At 27.9% G+C, this 17,819-nt stretch overlaps 4 protein-coding genes across 4 annotated transcripts in view; 2 read left to right on the top strand and 2 right to left on the bottom strand.

Moving 5' to 3' along the window:
- LOC107021523 overlaps positions 1-1,483 on the bottom strand; it is a 2,553-nt gene extending 1,070 nt beyond the window's left edge. The window contains exon 1 of the mRNA XM_015222202.2: positions 929-1,483. Coding sequence (XP_015077688.1) covers positions 929-1,238 — 310 coding nt within the window. The 5' untranslated portion in view covers positions 1,239-1,483. The remainder of the gene's footprint in view (positions 1-928) is intronic.
- Positions 1,484-3,776: 2,293 nt separating this feature from the next.
- Positions 3,777-5,270, top strand: LOC107022642 (probable serine/threonine-protein kinase kinX). Its single transcript, XM_015223239.2, has 2 exons — positions 3,777-4,002; positions 4,852-5,270. Exons 1-2 carry the CDS (start codon positions 3,898-3,900, stop codon positions 5,062-5,064), a joined length of 318 nt encoding a protein of 105 aa, XP_015078725.1. The 5' UTR covers positions 3,777-3,897; the 3' UTR covers positions 5,065-5,270.
- A 1,485-nt stretch (positions 5,271-6,755) lies between these two features.
- Positions 6,756-8,327, top strand: LOC107022662 (pathogenesis-related protein 5). Its single transcript, XM_015223259.2, has 3 exons — positions 6,756-7,558; positions 7,648-7,912; positions 8,067-8,327. The coding sequence occupies exons 1-3, from the start codon at positions 7,069-7,071 to the stop codon at positions 8,230-8,232; spliced, it is 921 nt and encodes a 306-aa protein (XP_015078745.1). The 5' UTR covers positions 6,756-7,068; the 3' UTR covers positions 8,233-8,327.
- A 4,053-nt stretch (positions 8,328-12,380) lies between these two features.
- On the bottom strand, positions 12,381-12,989 carry LOC107022869 (protein RESPONSE TO LOW SULFUR 3-like). The gene has a single exon (XM_015223448.2). The coding sequence runs from the start codon at positions 12,884-12,886 to the stop codon at positions 12,530-12,532; it is 357 nt and encodes a 118-aa protein (XP_015078934.1). The 5' UTR covers positions 12,887-12,989; the 3' UTR covers positions 12,381-12,529.
- Positions 12,990-17,819: the final 4,830 nt, after the last annotated feature.

The raw sequence follows: 17,819 nt of genomic DNA, 5'->3' as shown, positions 1-17,819 counted from the left end.
CCCCCCCCCAAATTGCCATCCCTACGTAGATATATCTGCTCAAATACTTCTCTAGCTGCAAAACACATAAAACAGAATACACTTCATCCAAAAAGGGAAAAAAACGAGATGAACTTAATGCAAGCTGAAAACAATTGGTCTATGTTGGATTGGTTGGGTTTGATCCATTGCTCAACCGATCTAGGCCTGAGCATACGTTTGACATATTGAGTCATGACTCTTTCGTTAACTCAAACTGTTTTCGCCAGCTTAATTTAATCAATGTACCCATTATACACCTCTAGAAGATTCTAATTCATGGAAATTCCTCCCAACATGATTTCTTGAAGTCTACCAAGGGAGCATTTATTGATTTCCCTATGAAGTTATTGTAAGAAAACTAACTGATAACTAGCAAAAGGAGGGATTTTTTGAAGTCTAGCAAGGGAGCTTATGTTGCTTTCGCTCTGAAGTTATAGTACGAACTAGCAGATAACAATCTAAAAGAGGTAAACATCAATATTAGATTGAGAATAAAGATCATCAAATTTCTCATGTAATCAAACTCTTCCTACCAATCCATACATTGAAGCTCTAAACATAATCATTTATGCGATGAAATAAAAACAATTAGGCCATAAATTAATGAAGACCAAGATACAAAATATCAGAATCTCCTAGAATTTTATTGGTCGCAACAATAAACAAATAATAAATCTGAAACCAACCGTGGATTCCGTTCATATATACAGAAAATACAAACATATATCCAGTAAAATGGATGTTAAAATAACACTATCAGATCTAACCTCTACCACATAATGAACAAATCAACTTGACAGAAACCGCAAAGCAACAAACAAGACATGATCAAGCTAAAGAAGCCCAAATATTAAAGAAATACCAAGAAATATCAACCAAACAATATGAAACAATAACAGAGCCTGACCCGGAACTGCACCGGACCCTCCATTTCCCACAGTGCAAGGTCCTAATTTGGCAACGCGAACACCAGCACAGTGAGCATCGGGACAACCACACCAGTAGGTAACTCCATCGACACCGCAAACCGGGTCGGGTCGGAAGCAATTGATGGGGCAAGAATCGGTCGGAAATGGAGTTCTAGGACATTTATCTTCGTCGTCTTGATGAGAAGGTAGTGGATTTAAACCGTTTAAACAGACAGTAATGGACAAAAAGATGACAGCAAATAGCAGAATTTGGAGATGAAATTGGGATTTTCTCAACTCTGATTTCATTGATAAAGCTCCTCTAAAGACTAAGAAGCTCAATTTCACCAAAATTGATGATACAGAGAAACCCTTATTGAGGAAATCGTAAACCCTAGAAATGATTCAAAATTGGGGGTTTTATGCTGTCTAAAAGAGGAGAAATTTCTTCCTTCTTATCTTCCTTGTATGACTCTGTCCAACTGCAGACAACTAATGAGAAATATTCTAGGTATATTTCTCCTCGTGAACTTTCAAAAATACGTTTGATCGTAAAATTTAATAATTTAAAAAAAATACAATTTATATTTATGGTATTACAAAATTAAAATTTCAGAGTTTACGATGAGACATGATTAAATACATGCGTAATAATTTTATTTTAAAAAATTAAAATAAATAACGTATTATTGTTGAATTATTTAGGTGGGTCCAACCAACGTGTAATTTTTGCAATTTAATTTTGTTGTTTTCATACGCTGGCTTTGATGCATTTGAATTAGTTCAGTTTAAGCATTGACAGACTAATTGTCTAGGCTGGTATGAACAATCCATGTGAGTTTTGGCATTAATGGAATTTTGATATTTGAGGTTCAAGTTTGATTCTTTATAGTTTTTTCCACTTTAAGGCAATCTCTCACTTATGTTTATTAGGTTTTTTTTAAAAAAATAAAATAAAATATTACATGATCAATCACAATTCATAAGTAAGGATCCAATTATTTTAGTCCATGTTCAATGGAACGGTATTACTCTCAAGTCTCGATCCATAAAATAATATTTTTGATATTCGTGCTTTGCTTAATATCAATGTTTGTCTAAATATATTTGATAATAATATATATTAGCATGAACCTGCTGCATAAAAACAAACAAATTACGATCTCTAACTTACAAATAATTACGTAATGCTTCATTTGATTATGTCTAATTATTAATATACAGGTCTTGTGCATGAACTTTAATCATAAAAGATGAGGTAATATCTCATATGCTCACTCAAGTTTGGATATTTTACTTAAAAAGTCACTCAACTTAGGCTTGTTTACTTAAAAAGTCACATAACTTTGTTTTATAACTCAAAAATCACTCAACTATCGATATTTCAATTAGAAAGTCACTTAACTATTAATATTTTATTTCTTTAGTCACTCAATCAACTTAAATATTTTTTCGTTAAATTTTATTAAAATAAAATATCTATTTTAATTATCTTATTTACCAATTCTAATTATTTAATTATATTTTTCGGCTGAAAAACGTACCGTAGCGATTGACAGAAAAAAAAAAACTTTCTTTTCTATAACATCAATTATCTAACTGGAACTAATGCTCAAAAATTATTTTTTTAAAGAAGATTGGAATCAAGAAGTTAAGAATCCAAAAAAAAACACTGTAGCAATCTCATTTTTTTTTTAAAATATATATTTTTAAAAAATTAATAAAATAATTAAGAGCATCTTATTAATTTTTAAAAATAAGTTTAAAACAAAAATTGTATTTTAACAAAATTTAATTTAAAATTTTTTAAATTATTTGAGTGACTTTCTATGTAAATATCATAGTTGAGTGACTTTCTTAATGAAATAATTATAATTGAGTGAATTTTGAGTTATAAAACAAAGTTGAGTGACTTTCCAAGTAAACTGTTGTAAGTTGAGTGACTTTCTAAGAGAACTATTGAAAGTTGAGTGATCATTTGAGATATTAACTCCATAAAAGATATACTCTCATTAGAAGGAACTAAAAAAAGTTTTAAATTAATAGAGAGAGTGTGACATGACTATAGTGCCACCACCTACGTATAATTGGGGGTTTATATGATAAATTTTAGGGTAGAAGGACATAAATCATATAGTGTAAAGGTAAAATTACTATCTGTCCCTTATAAGTTTATAGTTATAAAAAAATTTCAAACTGATATAATAATATAAGCGCTGATAATTAATCTGATGCGCGAGACACATTAATCATTAAGTAAGATACATTACATTTTATGCATGATACACTAATATGATGTGCATTTTATACATAATACATTAATCTGATGCGCGAGATATATTAATTTGACGCGCTGATACATTAATCTGATGCGTAAAAATAAGTGATTCTGAGGATTTGTAAAACTAATAGGGGATAATGATAATAAGAGAATTTAAATGTGAATTTCCATCATTTTTCCTAAATTTTAACCAAAACAAGTGAAAATCTAGCAAATTATTTAATTGCCTACCATAACATTTGGGTAAGAACGTGTATTTACGCCAAACAAATAACATATATTATATACACATTCACCACTTAATTTATAGTAATTAAGTTATATTAAGGTGACACAAATTTGAATTAGTCTGAACGAACGGATTTCGCATACCAATTGTGTTTTTTTCTTAAAAAATGACGAAATGTCCACCAACCATATTTTGTAACGAACTCTTTTAAAAACAACAGTGGAGGCCTTCACTTTGCCTAATAATCAGCTTTGCCCGTAGAAAAAAAAGGCTTTTTCTGTTGTGTCCACAGCAACAAAACAGGAGGCCTATCTATAAAACCTTCATTATGTCCTCTTTCTAAAATCAGCCTCAAAATTAATAAAGTTTACAAGCCTTACAACTTTAATTCCTCAATATTAATATTACTCTCTCAAGTTTGATTTCCTGTCCATCTCTGTCGCTCACCTCTAACAAACATGGGAGCCTGTGCGAGCAGACCTAAGGATTTGGACAGGGACTTAGCCCCTGCCCCTGTTCCCGTTGAGGAATCTGTCAGCCCTAAGGCTGACGCTGTTCCTCAGGTATGTTTTTCATATTAATTCTCTTGCATTTTACTACCTGAGTATATATATATATATATATGATGGACTTCATTGTTTTCTGCTCATAGGCGGATTTAGAATTTAAATATAATGAGTCACGAACGTGTGCAATTTAATGTGTTTGTTGTACTTTTTTTTTAGTTTGTTTTTAAAAAAATAACCTCTTTTCTATTTTGAAAATTCTTTAATTTTAATTTTTCACATGACGTGCTTAAAACTCAAAAAGTATTTTGGTACAGTTTTCATACCTTTAGTTTAAGAACACAAGATTCAGAATCAAACAAACAACTTGAAAAGGAGATAATAAATAAATATACATGTTCTTTTTCATTTTTTTTAAAAAAAATATATATAGTAAGAATTGTCACCGTAAGATAAGATTCAAGTCATGAAAATAGCACTTTATAGAAATACAATGTCTACGACTACATACAATAGACCCAGTGTGGTTAATCCATATCAGGAGCTAAATGCACTGAGTTGTCCTTATATAAGGCAAAAGGATTGATTTCTGGTTTAACTATATGTTTGACATTTTTTTTGGATGTACAATCTCTAAGTATGATTCACTGCAACAAAAACAATCTTTAGCGGCAATAAATATTGATATTAATAAAGAGTGTTTAAATCTTTATCGGCATTAGTTAAGTGTTATTAGAACTAATATCGCTAAAGGCTTTAGAGAAAGAGTGTTTTAGCAGCAATTGACAATTAATTACCGCTAATGATATTTTTGATATAGTGATCAAATCCTTTTTATCATGTTCCAAAATCACATATATGAAAATAATATTCTTGAAACATCAATATATTTTTTTATGAAATTAGGAGAAAAATGGAGAGGAATCAAAGAAGGAAGAGCCTTTGATTGATGTGTCAACAGAGGATACTAAAATTGAGGAAGTAAGCACAGAGACAAAGGCTGTTGTTGAAGCAGAAAAGGAAACAGCAGAGGAAGTCAAAGTTGAGGCTGTGAAAGAAGAGCCCAAAGAGCAGCAGCCAGCTGAGGAAAAAAAAGAGGCTGAAACTGTTGCCCAGTAAATAATAACTCTCCACTTATCAAGTAAATAATGTATACATAAATAATGGGCTTTGAGATTTAATTTTCAATCATATCTTTAGGCTTAATCAAGTTGATTGATTTGTTGAGGCTCCTTTACTTTCATCAAAACAACAACAATAGTAACAGAAAAATTCTTTGTATTTCTAATTCGCCTTTATAAATATTCAAAGGATTCTGCGTTCTATTGTCAAAAATACTTCTATCTACATAGCTCGCAAACAAGGGTAATATCAAAGTAGCCTTTTTCATATGATCATAGAGAAAATGGTCAAAAGCCCCTCCAATCTATATTCGAAATTCCAACTACACACTTGTACTTCACGGGTGTCCTATCACCTCCCTAAACTGTTTAAAACAAGAATTATTACACCCCTAAAACGTCATAACCACATCGATGCTAATGGGTGAGACTGACTATCCGCAGAAATTTTATTTAAAACTTTTTTTAAATTCTTTTTCCTTTGTGATTTATTATTTGAAAAACAATTTAATGTCAAAAAGTCGAAGTTTATGAATGTATTTTGGATCTTTAATTTGAAAAATATTATTAATAACATAGATGTTTGTTAATTATTTCAAAATTGAATACATTGAGTTTGATTGAGTTTATGGTTGTGATTTTCAAATTAAAGAGACGTTCGAAATTTTATGGAAATCGACAAGCTTGAGACCTCCATTAAAATTGGTTTAAAAGCTTGAGCTAACAATTTGACTTGCCACAAATGAGCACCGTTTTGAGTGGGTAATATATCAAAAGGTTGGAAATGTTGAGAGAAGCATATCTTAAATTTAAGGAAATTAGGAGATGATTTAGGGTGGTTTCGCATCTAATTTCAAAGCAATGGAATGAAGAAGATGAAGAACATAAGCTAACTTTTCAGATGCGTAGGAAAAGAGAAAATTATTAAAATTAGTCGTGGATTTGTTGGGTATTAAATATACTTCTGTCCCTATTTATTTGTCCACTTTAGAAATGACACACATATTAATAATTAACATAGTAAAGTTATAATTTTACCCTTATTAATTATGGTTTCAAAAATGATGAATTAAAACTTGGAAATTTTCAAAAAGTTTAAATGAGGATATAATAGGAAAATATTTTTTGTCCTTTCTTGATTTGTCAAAATGGACAAGCAAATAGGGACGACTAAAAAAGGAAATATGGACAAGTAAATAGGGACAGAGGGAGTATAAGATAAAAAATTATCTTAATATTCAAAGTTTATTGAAGAAAATCATTTGGGTATTCATGTATTAAGCTTATCCAAGCTTAATTTGCTTTGATTTTTTCTTTTAAAAAAATTGGTGCATATATCAAAGATTTTTTATATATAGTTCTTGATTTGGAAAATAATGGATGAAATTGCTATAAATGATTTTGGCGTATCAATAAATGCGGTGATAGGAATGATTTCAAGATGGTGAAGAACTTTGGTGGTGCCATAGATTTGATTTAGGTTGTTGTGAAGAAGAAAGAAAATTAATAAGAAAGTAATAACTAAATTATTTTAGTTTTAAACAATTCAGGAGGGTGATGGGACACCCGTGAAGTTAGAGTGTGTAGTTATATTTCGAATATAGACTGAAGAGGCTTTAGATCTTTTTCTCTATGGCCATATATATTTTTACACACAGAACGAAATTGATTCACTTCCAAGATTCTATATTTTCTCTTCTTAATATTTGTTACAATGGATAATGCATCCTTAAAGTTACCAAAGAAAGGCATTGCTTCTTATTTAGGCTATCCAAGATCCAAGAAATGCTAAACCCAAATGTGACATTTTGCGGCTAATGAATTTTGCAAATTGAAAGCAACTTCACACTTTGGATTTTGTATCCAATATGTTCAAATTCCTCTTTTTTTTTTGTTAAATAATTCGATATACAAATATGCTAACGATGAATCATTTTTTTCCAATTCTATTTCCTACAAGGACAGGACATTAGCAAAACACTAAGAAAAAGGCGAAAATAATATGCTTATGAACATAATTTCCTGTAAAACGATTTCATTTTCATTGCTTTTGTGCGCGTTCTTTTCTTACACTTTTGCTTACAATTTCATTATTCGTAATAACTGCCCTTTTACAATATGGCCTGGTACACTGGCTGGTGCGGGAACTCCTCCACTTCCCGCGACTGGCTTTCGATTAGATGCAGGGCAAAGCATCACAATTCCAAGTGTAGCTGGTTGGTCAGGGAGAATATGGGCTAGAACTGGCTGCACTTTTGATGCATCAGGTATTGGCTCGTGTCAAACAGGCGATTGTGGTGGGAAGCTTGAATGTAGTGGGCTTGGTGCCACGCCACCTGCCTCCCTCTTCGAGATAACTCTTGGCGTGGGAGACAACAAAGATTTCTATGATGTTAGTATTGTTGATGGCTATAATTTACCAATGGTTGCTCTACCTCAAGGCGTCAACGGGGGATGCAATGCCACTGGCTGCCTATCCAATCTTAACATGGGTATTTTCTCATCACAGTAGTTTTGCTCTGTTATATCAGCTCTAAATCACAAAGTTAAGAAGTTATTTTTTTTTAACAAAATGGAACAGGTTGTCCAAAAGAACTTCAAGTGATGGGTGAATATGGAGGAGAAGGGAATGTGGTGGCTTGCAAGAGTGCATGTGAGGCTTTTGGTTTAGACCAATATTGCTGTGCAGGACAGTTTGCAAATCCAACAACTTGTCAACCATCTTTTTACTCAACTATCTTTAAGAATGCTTGTCCAAGGGCTTATAGCTATGCATTTGATGATGGCACTAGCACTTTTACATGCAAAGCTAATGACTATGCAATCATCTTTTGCCCAATGAATGGGTACTCTCTCAAAACTTTCATCATCTTGAATATTCCGTCCATCTCAATTTACGTGAAATTCTTTTTTTTTTAGTCTATCAAAAAAAAATGATGTAGTCTATTTTTCATTTTAAACTTCATGTTCAGTCAAATATCGTCTTGGATTTTGAAACAGGGTAAAGAGGCCTAATGAAGAAGGATCAACAACTCAAGCAACTCAGCCTATTGAAGAGAGTAAAACTGGAAAATTTGCAGAAACTATGGCGTCAACTTCAAACATTATACTCCTTCCTTTTCCAATGTTGATTCATATGTTGCTAATTTTCAGCTTATATCTCTAAGCATCTATATATTATTCACTTATTAAGATAAAAAAAAATTTGTTTACGTTTCAAATACAATAAAATGACTATGTCATTCACTTATTTTTTTTGAATCTTGAAAAACATTTCCCTCAATGAGTACACCACAACAGATTAATCTCAAATTGCACGAATCTAAGCCTTAAGTGGACCATAAATAAGTATGATTTGGTATAAAGAAAGCTATTTTTTTTATAAAAAAAAAGAGAGAAGTATTGGAAACATGACTTCTGAGTTTGGCACAAATTATTAGTTTCGTTTTTGAAATGTTGACAGCAGCATTAAAAACAATCTCTACTCGACTAACTAAACTTAGATACACCCACGATCTGCCACATGACATAACAAGCAGTGTTAAACTCTAAACTCGCTTTTAATTAATTAATCTCAAATTGCATGAATCTAAACCTTAATTGAACCATAAATAAGTATGATTCGGTATAAAGACAATTCTTTTTTAAGAAAAAAGAGGGAATTGTTGACAACATGATGTCCGAACTTGCCACAAATTATTCATTTCGTTTCTGAATTATTGACAGCCTTAAATACAACTTCTATTCGACTAACTAAACTTGGATACACCCACAATCAGTCACATGAGGCTCTTGATAGTCGAATAGAAGTTGTTATGTCATGGGAGCATAAGGCTCTTGATAAAAAGTCGAGAGAATTATTGAAAACACTCTCAAACTTGAAGAGAATTTAGGGGCGTATTTCACTTATACATGTTACAAAATCAGGGGTTTATATTTAAGTTCAATTTATCAAGTAAAATAATATTTTTTATAAATCGACAATATTTCAAAAATGAATTCAAGATATTTCCAATACATCTTTCGTGGAGGATTATTTCAATTGATAGTATGCGAAATTTCGTTGTAAAATTTTCAAGAAGTCTTAGTCTTCTATTTTTATTTTTATTTTGGAGAAGTTTAGTTTGTTCGAAACGTGATACATGTGACATGCATGTTGATTTATCGAAAAGTAGAAAATTAAATTATTGAAAATTTGGAATAAGTTGATGCTTCCAAAATTAAATAGAAAGAAGGAACAGATGTGTCCGACTCCTAATTCGAGATGGAGGAACAAGCTTTCCGATCTGTTTTTCAGTTAAAGCGTAATAAATAAAGATGGTTGTTACGTATCATTTAATAATGTTTTATTTGTTATTATATCATAATTTATATTGTACTATTTTAAGAAACATAATATTTGAATCTATTGTATTAATTTTTATTTTTTATATAATATCACATATCAACAATTTAACGAGAAAATAGGATATGAAGTAATTAGAACTATAGCTGGGTAAAGAATAATTAGGACTATTATATGTTCTCAACTAATTTAACATGTAAAATTTTGGATATGGAAAGATACGTATTATACACTTCTAACTTACTTTAAGCTTATATATGTTTTAGACTATTTGAAATATTTAATTTCAAAATTGTTATAACATTGGTGTTGATGCACATACGCTTTAATTTATATGATATAGTATATTTGACTATAAATGCTTAGATATATATAAAATATATCATTAATATTTATATGATTATAAAAATATGATTTCTTTTAGAAGCGAAGGTTTGCCCCCGGCATGTACGTATTATCTTATAAGTTCACGTAACATATATTCCAGACAAGTTCCTAACTTTTTCCTGCCAACTTCTTGCTGATTATGCTCAATATTCCTTGCGTATATGTGACTACCTATTTCTCTGCCTAAATGTGATGTAACAATATGAATATGTTAATAATAGTAAAATTTGAATAACGAATAAGTCTCCAAATATAGTTCTTTTTGTAAGGAGTCGTTAGAAAGTGTGTGGAATTTTTCAACCTGAATTTAATTTTAATCAAATTTTAATATAAATATCGTATACCAAATGAAAATAAAAAAGACAAGTCTCGAAATGTGTAACTAATTGAGTTTGAATTTGTTGATCACTATTTCAATATTCCTAGAGTACGTGTGACTATTTCTCTGTCTAAAATTCCTCTTACAATATGAATTGGAGAATAATAGCTGACATACTTTTCTTTTGAGATTATATAAGGCACGTACATCTGTTAACTTCAGAAAAAAATTGTATATATATAGAGAGAAATTGATTAAAAAAAAAGAAGAGTAGTTTTCCTAGATAGTCATCCATGTTTAGAAAATTACCTAGGAGTATCACTTATGTTTGTTTAAAAACTGCAATATCACCCAATTTTTGCCTATTTTCCTCAAAATATACTTGACACAAAAACTGAAAATTGAATTATTTTATAAAAAACTGTAATGTTTATTTATATTTATCACACTTTCGGTGATTTTAGAGAATGCTCCAACAAAATGGAGTGTAGAAATATCTATATCTAAATAGGAGAAGAAAAAAGTGCACCATAAAAAAACTATAATTATTATTATAAAAATTAATTAAAAAAATTAAAGTAAAAAATAATAATTATCATCAAAAAATTAAAAAACTATTTTTTATAAAACGGAAAAGGGCCTAAAATAACCTTGAAGTATTGAAAATTGTATAAAATTACCCTTCATCCACCTATTAGCTCTAAAATACCCTTGTCATCTACCTTTGGGTTCAAAATTTATCACTTCTTTAATTGTTTTAAAATTAAACTTTTTAAATATTTTTTAAAATACTTGACTTTCAACTATTGGTTATAATTTAATTTATTAATATAATTTATAAACCAACCCACTATCCATCCATTACTAACTAATCCCACCCAATTAATAATCCAATTATAATATCAAAATAGTCATTAACAGTATTAAAACACGATGAAATTATAGATTTCTAAAAATGACATCCAAAATTATTCGAGTCCGAATCGAAGCCCCAATTAAATTTATATTGAGCCGCTTATTTAGGAGGATATTTTCAATAGGATTCTCTCTCAAAATTGAATTAGAAATTTATGATTAAAGGTAAAAAACAATACATTCCGAATTAATTCATGCATTTTTTTTAAATATAATTTTATAAATATTTATGTTTTGTTTTAAAATCTTTAATATATTATTTTAAAAATAAAGTTACCTATGAAGTAACATCACATAATTGAGACGTAAAAATAATTAAGATGAACATAGTCAGACTTTTAAGTTTATCGGTAATTTTTATTTAGACACTTGAATGTATGATAATTTACTTCTATAGATATTTTTGCCTCAAATTTTTAAAAACACTCAATTGATAGTAGCTTTTCTGTTATTGCATTAATAACGTGACGGGTTTATTAATTCAGAGCGGTTTAATTAGTAATGGGTGGGTAGTGAATTGATTTATAAATTATACTAATAAGTTAAATTATAACAAATAATTGAGCGCCACGTATTTAAAAAAATATTTAAATAGTTTAAATATGAAATCGTTAATAAGTGGTAATTTTGAACCAAAAGGTGGATGACAAGGGTATTTTGGACCCAATAGGTGGGTGGGGAGGATATTTTGGAGCCAATAGGTGGATGGAGGGTAATTTTGTACCATTTTCAATACTTTGAGGGTATTTTAGGCCCTTTTCCGTTTATAAAATAGTTAAAATAGTCTATTACTAGTTATTTATAGAAATTGGGTACTTAACATAAATAGAAAACAAAATTTTTTTAAAAAAACATATTGCAGCCTGATGTTAAAATAGGTTTAAAGCATATTTCTTTTAATAATAAAAAAATAAAAAATGTGACATGACACCCTAGTAATAGAAAAATAATGTATTTTTTTGTGTCAAGTATATTTTGAGAAAAATAAGTAAAATTAAATGATATTATAGTCCTAAAACAAACTTAGGTGATATTCTTAAATAATTTTTCAAATATAAGTAATTATCTAGAAAAATTACTCAAAAAGAAAAATATAAAAAAAGTATACCTATAATGAACATTCAATTGCTCTTAATCTCGAGGAAATAACCTAAGGCTAGAAATTTGAAAGTGACATCTATCTTCTTTCTTTTTTTTCTTCTAAAATTTGGATAAACAACCCTAAATGATTATCAGTTAGGGTATTTTCCATTTTAATTAATTAATTTTTTTAAAAAAATTCAAGTATATATGGCATATTGGAATTCCTTAAAAAATACCATCAATGGATTCGACACAAAATCATAAATAAAATAATGCACCGGAAAATAAGGTCTAACGTAGAATTAAGAAGAAGAAGAATTGATCCAATATACAAGTAAAAAAAAAAAACTAGCTAGACTAGGTGCATGCATATATAAATTTTTTTTTTACACTAAAAACTGATCAACGACAAAATCACTTAGAAGCAGAAGATGATGATGATAGAAGAAGTTTTTGTAGGGCTGAAAGTTGTTCCATTAAATTAACAACACGGGCTCTATAATCCCGAGCTTGATCTACAGCTTCCGCCTCCAATTCACCTAACTGAAAACAAAGGCGTTCCTCCGCCTCTTCCGCCACCTTCAGCCTCCTCCATGTCTTTTCCAGCTCTTCTTTCATTTTCATTTCTCTCTCTACGCTCTTCTTCAATTCTTTCTCCAGCTCTTCGTTTCTCTTTCTAAGCATCTCCGCCTCCGGTACGCCGGAGATTTCACCGCCGGCAGGTTTCGATTGGGCACAGAAAGGTAGTGTTGCTGCTATAGTCGGAGCCATTTTTAGATACGATAGCTTTGAATGAATTTAATTTTGATCTGCTCCAAATTAGGGTACAGGAACAGAGGTATAGCTTTGTTTTGCAGTTTGGAACTGATGCAAAAAAAAAGAAGGTGGAGTTGGACTGGATTTTATACACAACGAGTATGTCCAGGTTCAATGTATCTATTACACTTCCTAGATACAAAAATACTCATTTTATCATAAATATTTAAAATAACTAATTAATATCAAAAATAAAAAATATTGAAAAAAATAATATAGTGAGTAAAACTAGTACTAAGACAAAAGACTCCACGTTATGAATCAGCAAACAATAATGTGTTCGTCATTGGACACGTAAATAGTGTGAAAATGCAGCCTATGCTCTCACCCTAATTTCCCAGAGGGAGTCCCGTGATACGCGCTTAGAAATTAAAATTATTATTATATTTTTGTTAAATTAGCAAATATTAAAATAAATGTGTATATTTATTTATTGGATAATTTCAGAATTTTTTTTTAATTTTATTTTATAACATTCATTTTTTTTATAATTTACAATATTATGTCTACCTGCTTTATTTTTATTTACTTATAATTATTCTTTAAAAATAAATCAACATGATTTGTAAATAAATAGAAAATAATGAACTTAAAGAGTTTTTATTGAGGTCCAAATGACAAGATAGAAGTACAACTTTTTTGTAAACAAGTTTACTTAACAATTTTAGTGTGAAGACCTTAATATCCTAACATTTTGATTTAATGCCATAAAATTAACATGTTGAAACTAGTGCTCCTATATAATAGAAAAATCATCTTCTCTTAAATATTATTTTTAGTAGACATAAAATAAATTAAAATGCTTATTTTATCATAATATTTAAAATAAATAATTAATATAAAAAATAAAAGATATTGAAAAAAATAATATAGTGAGTAAAACTCCACGTTATGAATCAACAAACAGTAATGTGTTCGTCATGTCATTGGACACGTAAATAGTGTGAAAATGCAGCCTATGCTCTATGCCTAATATAATTTAATAAACTAAAACCGTTAATCTATTTTTGTTAAATTAGCAAATATTAAAATAAATGTGTATATTTATTTATGGGATAATTTCAGAAACCTTTCTTTAAATTTCGCTTTGTAATATTTATTTTCTCTATAATTTACAATATTACATCTATTTTCCTTATTTTTATTTACCTGTAACCATTCTTTAAAAATAAATCAGTATGATTTGTAAATAAATAGAAAATAATAAACTTGTTAAAGAGCTTTTGCTGTGGTCCAAATAACAAAGTCAGAAGTACAACTTTTGTAAACAAGTTTATCTAACAATTTTAGTGTGAAGACCTTAATATCCTAACATTTTGATTTAATGTCAGAAAACTAACATGTTGAAACTAGTGCTCCTATTTAATAGAAAAAATCATCTTCTCTGAATTATTATTTTTAGTAGACATAAAATAAATTAAAATAATAACCCCAATACTTGAATGAATATAAAGTTTTTGAAAAAGCAAAGTAGCACATAACGAAAGTATATATTAGATTTATGATCATAAATATAGATAAGATAATTTTATGGTTATATTAAGCTTGTGACTCATTTGCTTGTAAATATTCACTAATATACCATGATTATTAGTTGTTGTTAGTTGTTACTCTATTTTTTACACTAATATAATCTAAAAATGTCTAAATATAACTTATTTCCTTGGTATATAAAGAGATCAAAAACACATTTTAAAATCCAAATATAGTTATCTAAGTATCACAAAAGCTCAAATTAAAATTAACTGGTAACAAAATCGAAAGTGTCCAAAAAAATATACCATAAAAAGTCATGTTAATTTATCTACCGTTCCACATCTTAAATCTATCATGATATTTCTACAATTATACTCCGCCAGAACTTACAGGTACATAAAACATAAATAATTTATGCTATATATACAATAAAAATATTTTTAGCGGCAAAAAATATACTTTCTTCGTCTCATTTTATGTGATACTTTTTGCATTTCGAGATTCAAACAAGTCTATCTTTGACTGTAAGTTTTTCATAGATCCTTGTAAAATTTTGAATTATCAATTATTCTTACTTATAGTATATTTTGAATTATCAATTATATAGATTTACAAATATATATATTTCATTTGAAAAAAATTAAAAATTTCATACGCAAATGTTAAGTCAAAGTTAAACTGTTTGACTCTCAAAGAACGAAAAGTGTCACATAAAATGGGACGAGGGAGTACATATTAACAAAGAGTGATAAATTTTTACCGACATTAGTTAATTGTCATTAAATCTGATATCGCTATAGATTTTAGAGATGCTCACAAAAAATGTTAATTGCCGCTAAAATACATATTTAGCGACCATTAAATTGTTACCGCTAAAGAATATTTTTGATATAGTATTCTATCGAAATTTCTGGGATATAACATCCAAAAATAATGGACTCTAGAAGGATTAGAGTACTATCACTAACACAAATATTTCCCCAAGGGCAAACAACACTTACCTATATGCTTATTATAAGAAATCAGATTAATTAATTAGTAAATCATACTTAAATATGCTAAATATTGAGATATGAATACAAATTATTTATATATTATATTAACTGAAAATTACACCTGTTAGACACTATTTAATTTGATATACATAAAAATTAATATTATAAATATGCATTGATTTATTATTTATTTATTTATATGTAATAGCCAAAATTAACACACATGGACCGGGACTTCTTATCAAACAGCAGATTCCACAAAGTTTGGGGAACCTCCATAATTAATGGAGTAATTAAATTAAACAAAGATATATCACTGGAAAATTACGTCTCAAATAAAGTTTACAAGAAAATATTTCGGACTTTTAGGGAATTATATCCGAATAAAAATAACTTTTAACGGCTATAAATATATATATTAACAGAAAGTGTTAAAATATATTACTGATATTAGTAATATATCTAAAGTCGCTATAACCTTTACGAATATTTATAAAAAATGCTAGTTATTGCTAAAAAGATATATTTACTGCAATTAAGCTATTGTCATTAGGAAAATACATGTGGTAAGGTAAATATTGAATATACTTTCAAAGTTGTAATTTTTAATACTATAATTTCAATATTATGGGATTTTAATATATGTTTCTAAAAAAATTGGTATTCAATACTTCTAAGATGAATACGAAAGTATCTAATATAATATTGAAGTAGATATAGCAATCTATATATGAATTATATTATTAGCATTTAAAAAGTTAGAAACTTTAACTACCATGTCCACCTTGTGCAATTGATTAATTGCATGTCTGCAGTCTACGTGCGTAGGGTGTTAATATGATACATTGAACTGAAGTTATAATTCTCTCTCCATATATATATGAGTATATGCAAATTTAAGTAGAAAAATTATAATTATTATATCAAAATTGAATTATATCAAAAATTAATTTGATATGATAATGCTTATTTTACAATAATCAATATTATTTAATTTTAATTATTTTATTTTACTTTTTTAAAAAGAAAAAATCCACACTTGTAGTTCAAAAATCGAAATCACTCAATTGTTTTATACTCGTTTTATTCTTAATTACTTGTCTATTTAAATAAATCAAAAAAAGAATAAATTTTTTTATTTTTTATATCCTCAATTAATTATTTTTAAAAAGATAATAAATTTATTATATCAATTTTTTTTTCCATAATAGATGTATCAATTTAAAAGTAGCGCGTAAGCTAAATTCTTAAAACTAGCAGCTTCCTAAATTGGGCTTGGCCCATATACTGGTTTTTTCCCTGGTTGTGACGAATAAAATGGAAAAATATATTTCTTTTTATTAAATATATTCTAATGATGAATCTAATAGTTGTTTGTTTTAAAAATATTACTACTATATTTTAAAAGTCATTTAAAGTTTAATTAATATCAATGAACCTCAACAAGATTATTCAATTGTACTCTCCCAAAAAAGAGTAATATTGAACCAAATGAAATCAAAATCATACAATAAACTTGTCTATAAGACTATATATATATATATATATATTATATATATTAATATAAAAACATTAAACAGAATATATATATATATATATATATAAAAGAACATTAACCGACTCTTGGGGATTTGAATCTACGGTATGAGGATTTAAATTGTAACCTATTAGCCTGTACCTTGAAACTACAAATCCTCGACTTTACCCTTCAATTTTACTTTCTTTGTTTCACACGTTTTTTTTACTTATCAAAATTTAGTTTAAGTAAACTTTAATTATAAATACTTTGAAAATTATTTATTTTATAGAAAAAAAATTTGGTTAGAATGAATTTCTTCTATGTAATTTTACTTTTAAAAATATTTTTATCCTTTTATTTTTAATATTTTTTATTAAAAATGAAAAAAAATTAATTTATTTTTAAATAAAAAATATTATAGTTTTTAAATTTATTAACATTTAACACTTTTGTTTTTATTATATATTAGTAAGAGAAAGTTACAATTTATACATACTCCATTTCAATTCCTGTAACTTATTTTAATTTTGATAAGGAATTTTAGAAAATATATGTTTTTGTAAAATCTTATTATGTTAAATAAAAGACTAGAAGATATGTCAAAGTATTAAATATCTTTAATTTTATGATTTTAAATATATTATGTGAAAAGTTTGAACTAATTTTTTTTATTTAAAAAAACAATATTAATTTTTAAACAAATTATTTTTTATTTTAAAAAATGAATTGAGTAATATTTTTGGTATAAATTTTAACTATCTAAATATAATTATAAAATATTAAGTTAATCTAATTAACGGGTCACAGACTCACATTAATAGGAATAAACTTTTTGTTTCAAACTTTGAATGCTTTTTTTTTTTTGGGATATTATTTGAATAAAATAATATATGAAAAT

The sequence above is a fragment of the Solanum pennellii genome, chromosome 6 (genome assembly GCF_001406875.1).
Source record: "Solanum pennellii chromosome 6, SPENNV200".
NCBI classification, from domain to species: domain Eukaryota; kingdom Viridiplantae; phylum Streptophyta; class Magnoliopsida; order Solanales; family Solanaceae; genus Solanum; species Solanum pennellii.
This window is presented reverse-complemented; position numbering and strand designations above follow the sequence as displayed.

Bases quoted from the DNA above. Each gene is read 5' to 3' on its own strand.
- LOC107022662 (XM_015223259.2), top strand. From the start codon at position 7,069: ATGCTTATGAACATAATTTCCTGTAAAACGATTTCATTTTCATTGCTT. The intron at 7,559-7,647 runs GTATTTTCTCAT...AAAATGGAACAG, and splicing joins CCTATCCAATCTTAACATGG to GTTGTCCAAAAGAACTTCAA. The intron at 7,913-8,066 runs GTACTCTCTCAA...ATTTTGAAACAG, and splicing joins ATCTTTTGCCCAATGAATGG to GGTAAAGAGGCCTAATGAAG.
- LOC107022869 (XM_015223448.2), bottom strand. From the start codon at position 12,886: ATGGCTCCGACTATAGCAGCAACACTACCTTTCTGTGCCCAATCGAAA.
- LOC107022642 (XM_015223239.2), top strand. From the start codon at position 3,898: ATGGGAGCCTGTGCGAGCAGACCTAAGGATTTGGACAGGGACTTAGCC. The intron at 4,003-4,851 runs GTATGTTTTTCA...TTATGAAATTAG, and splicing joins AGGCTGACGCTGTTCCTCAG to GAGAAAAATGGAGAGGAATC.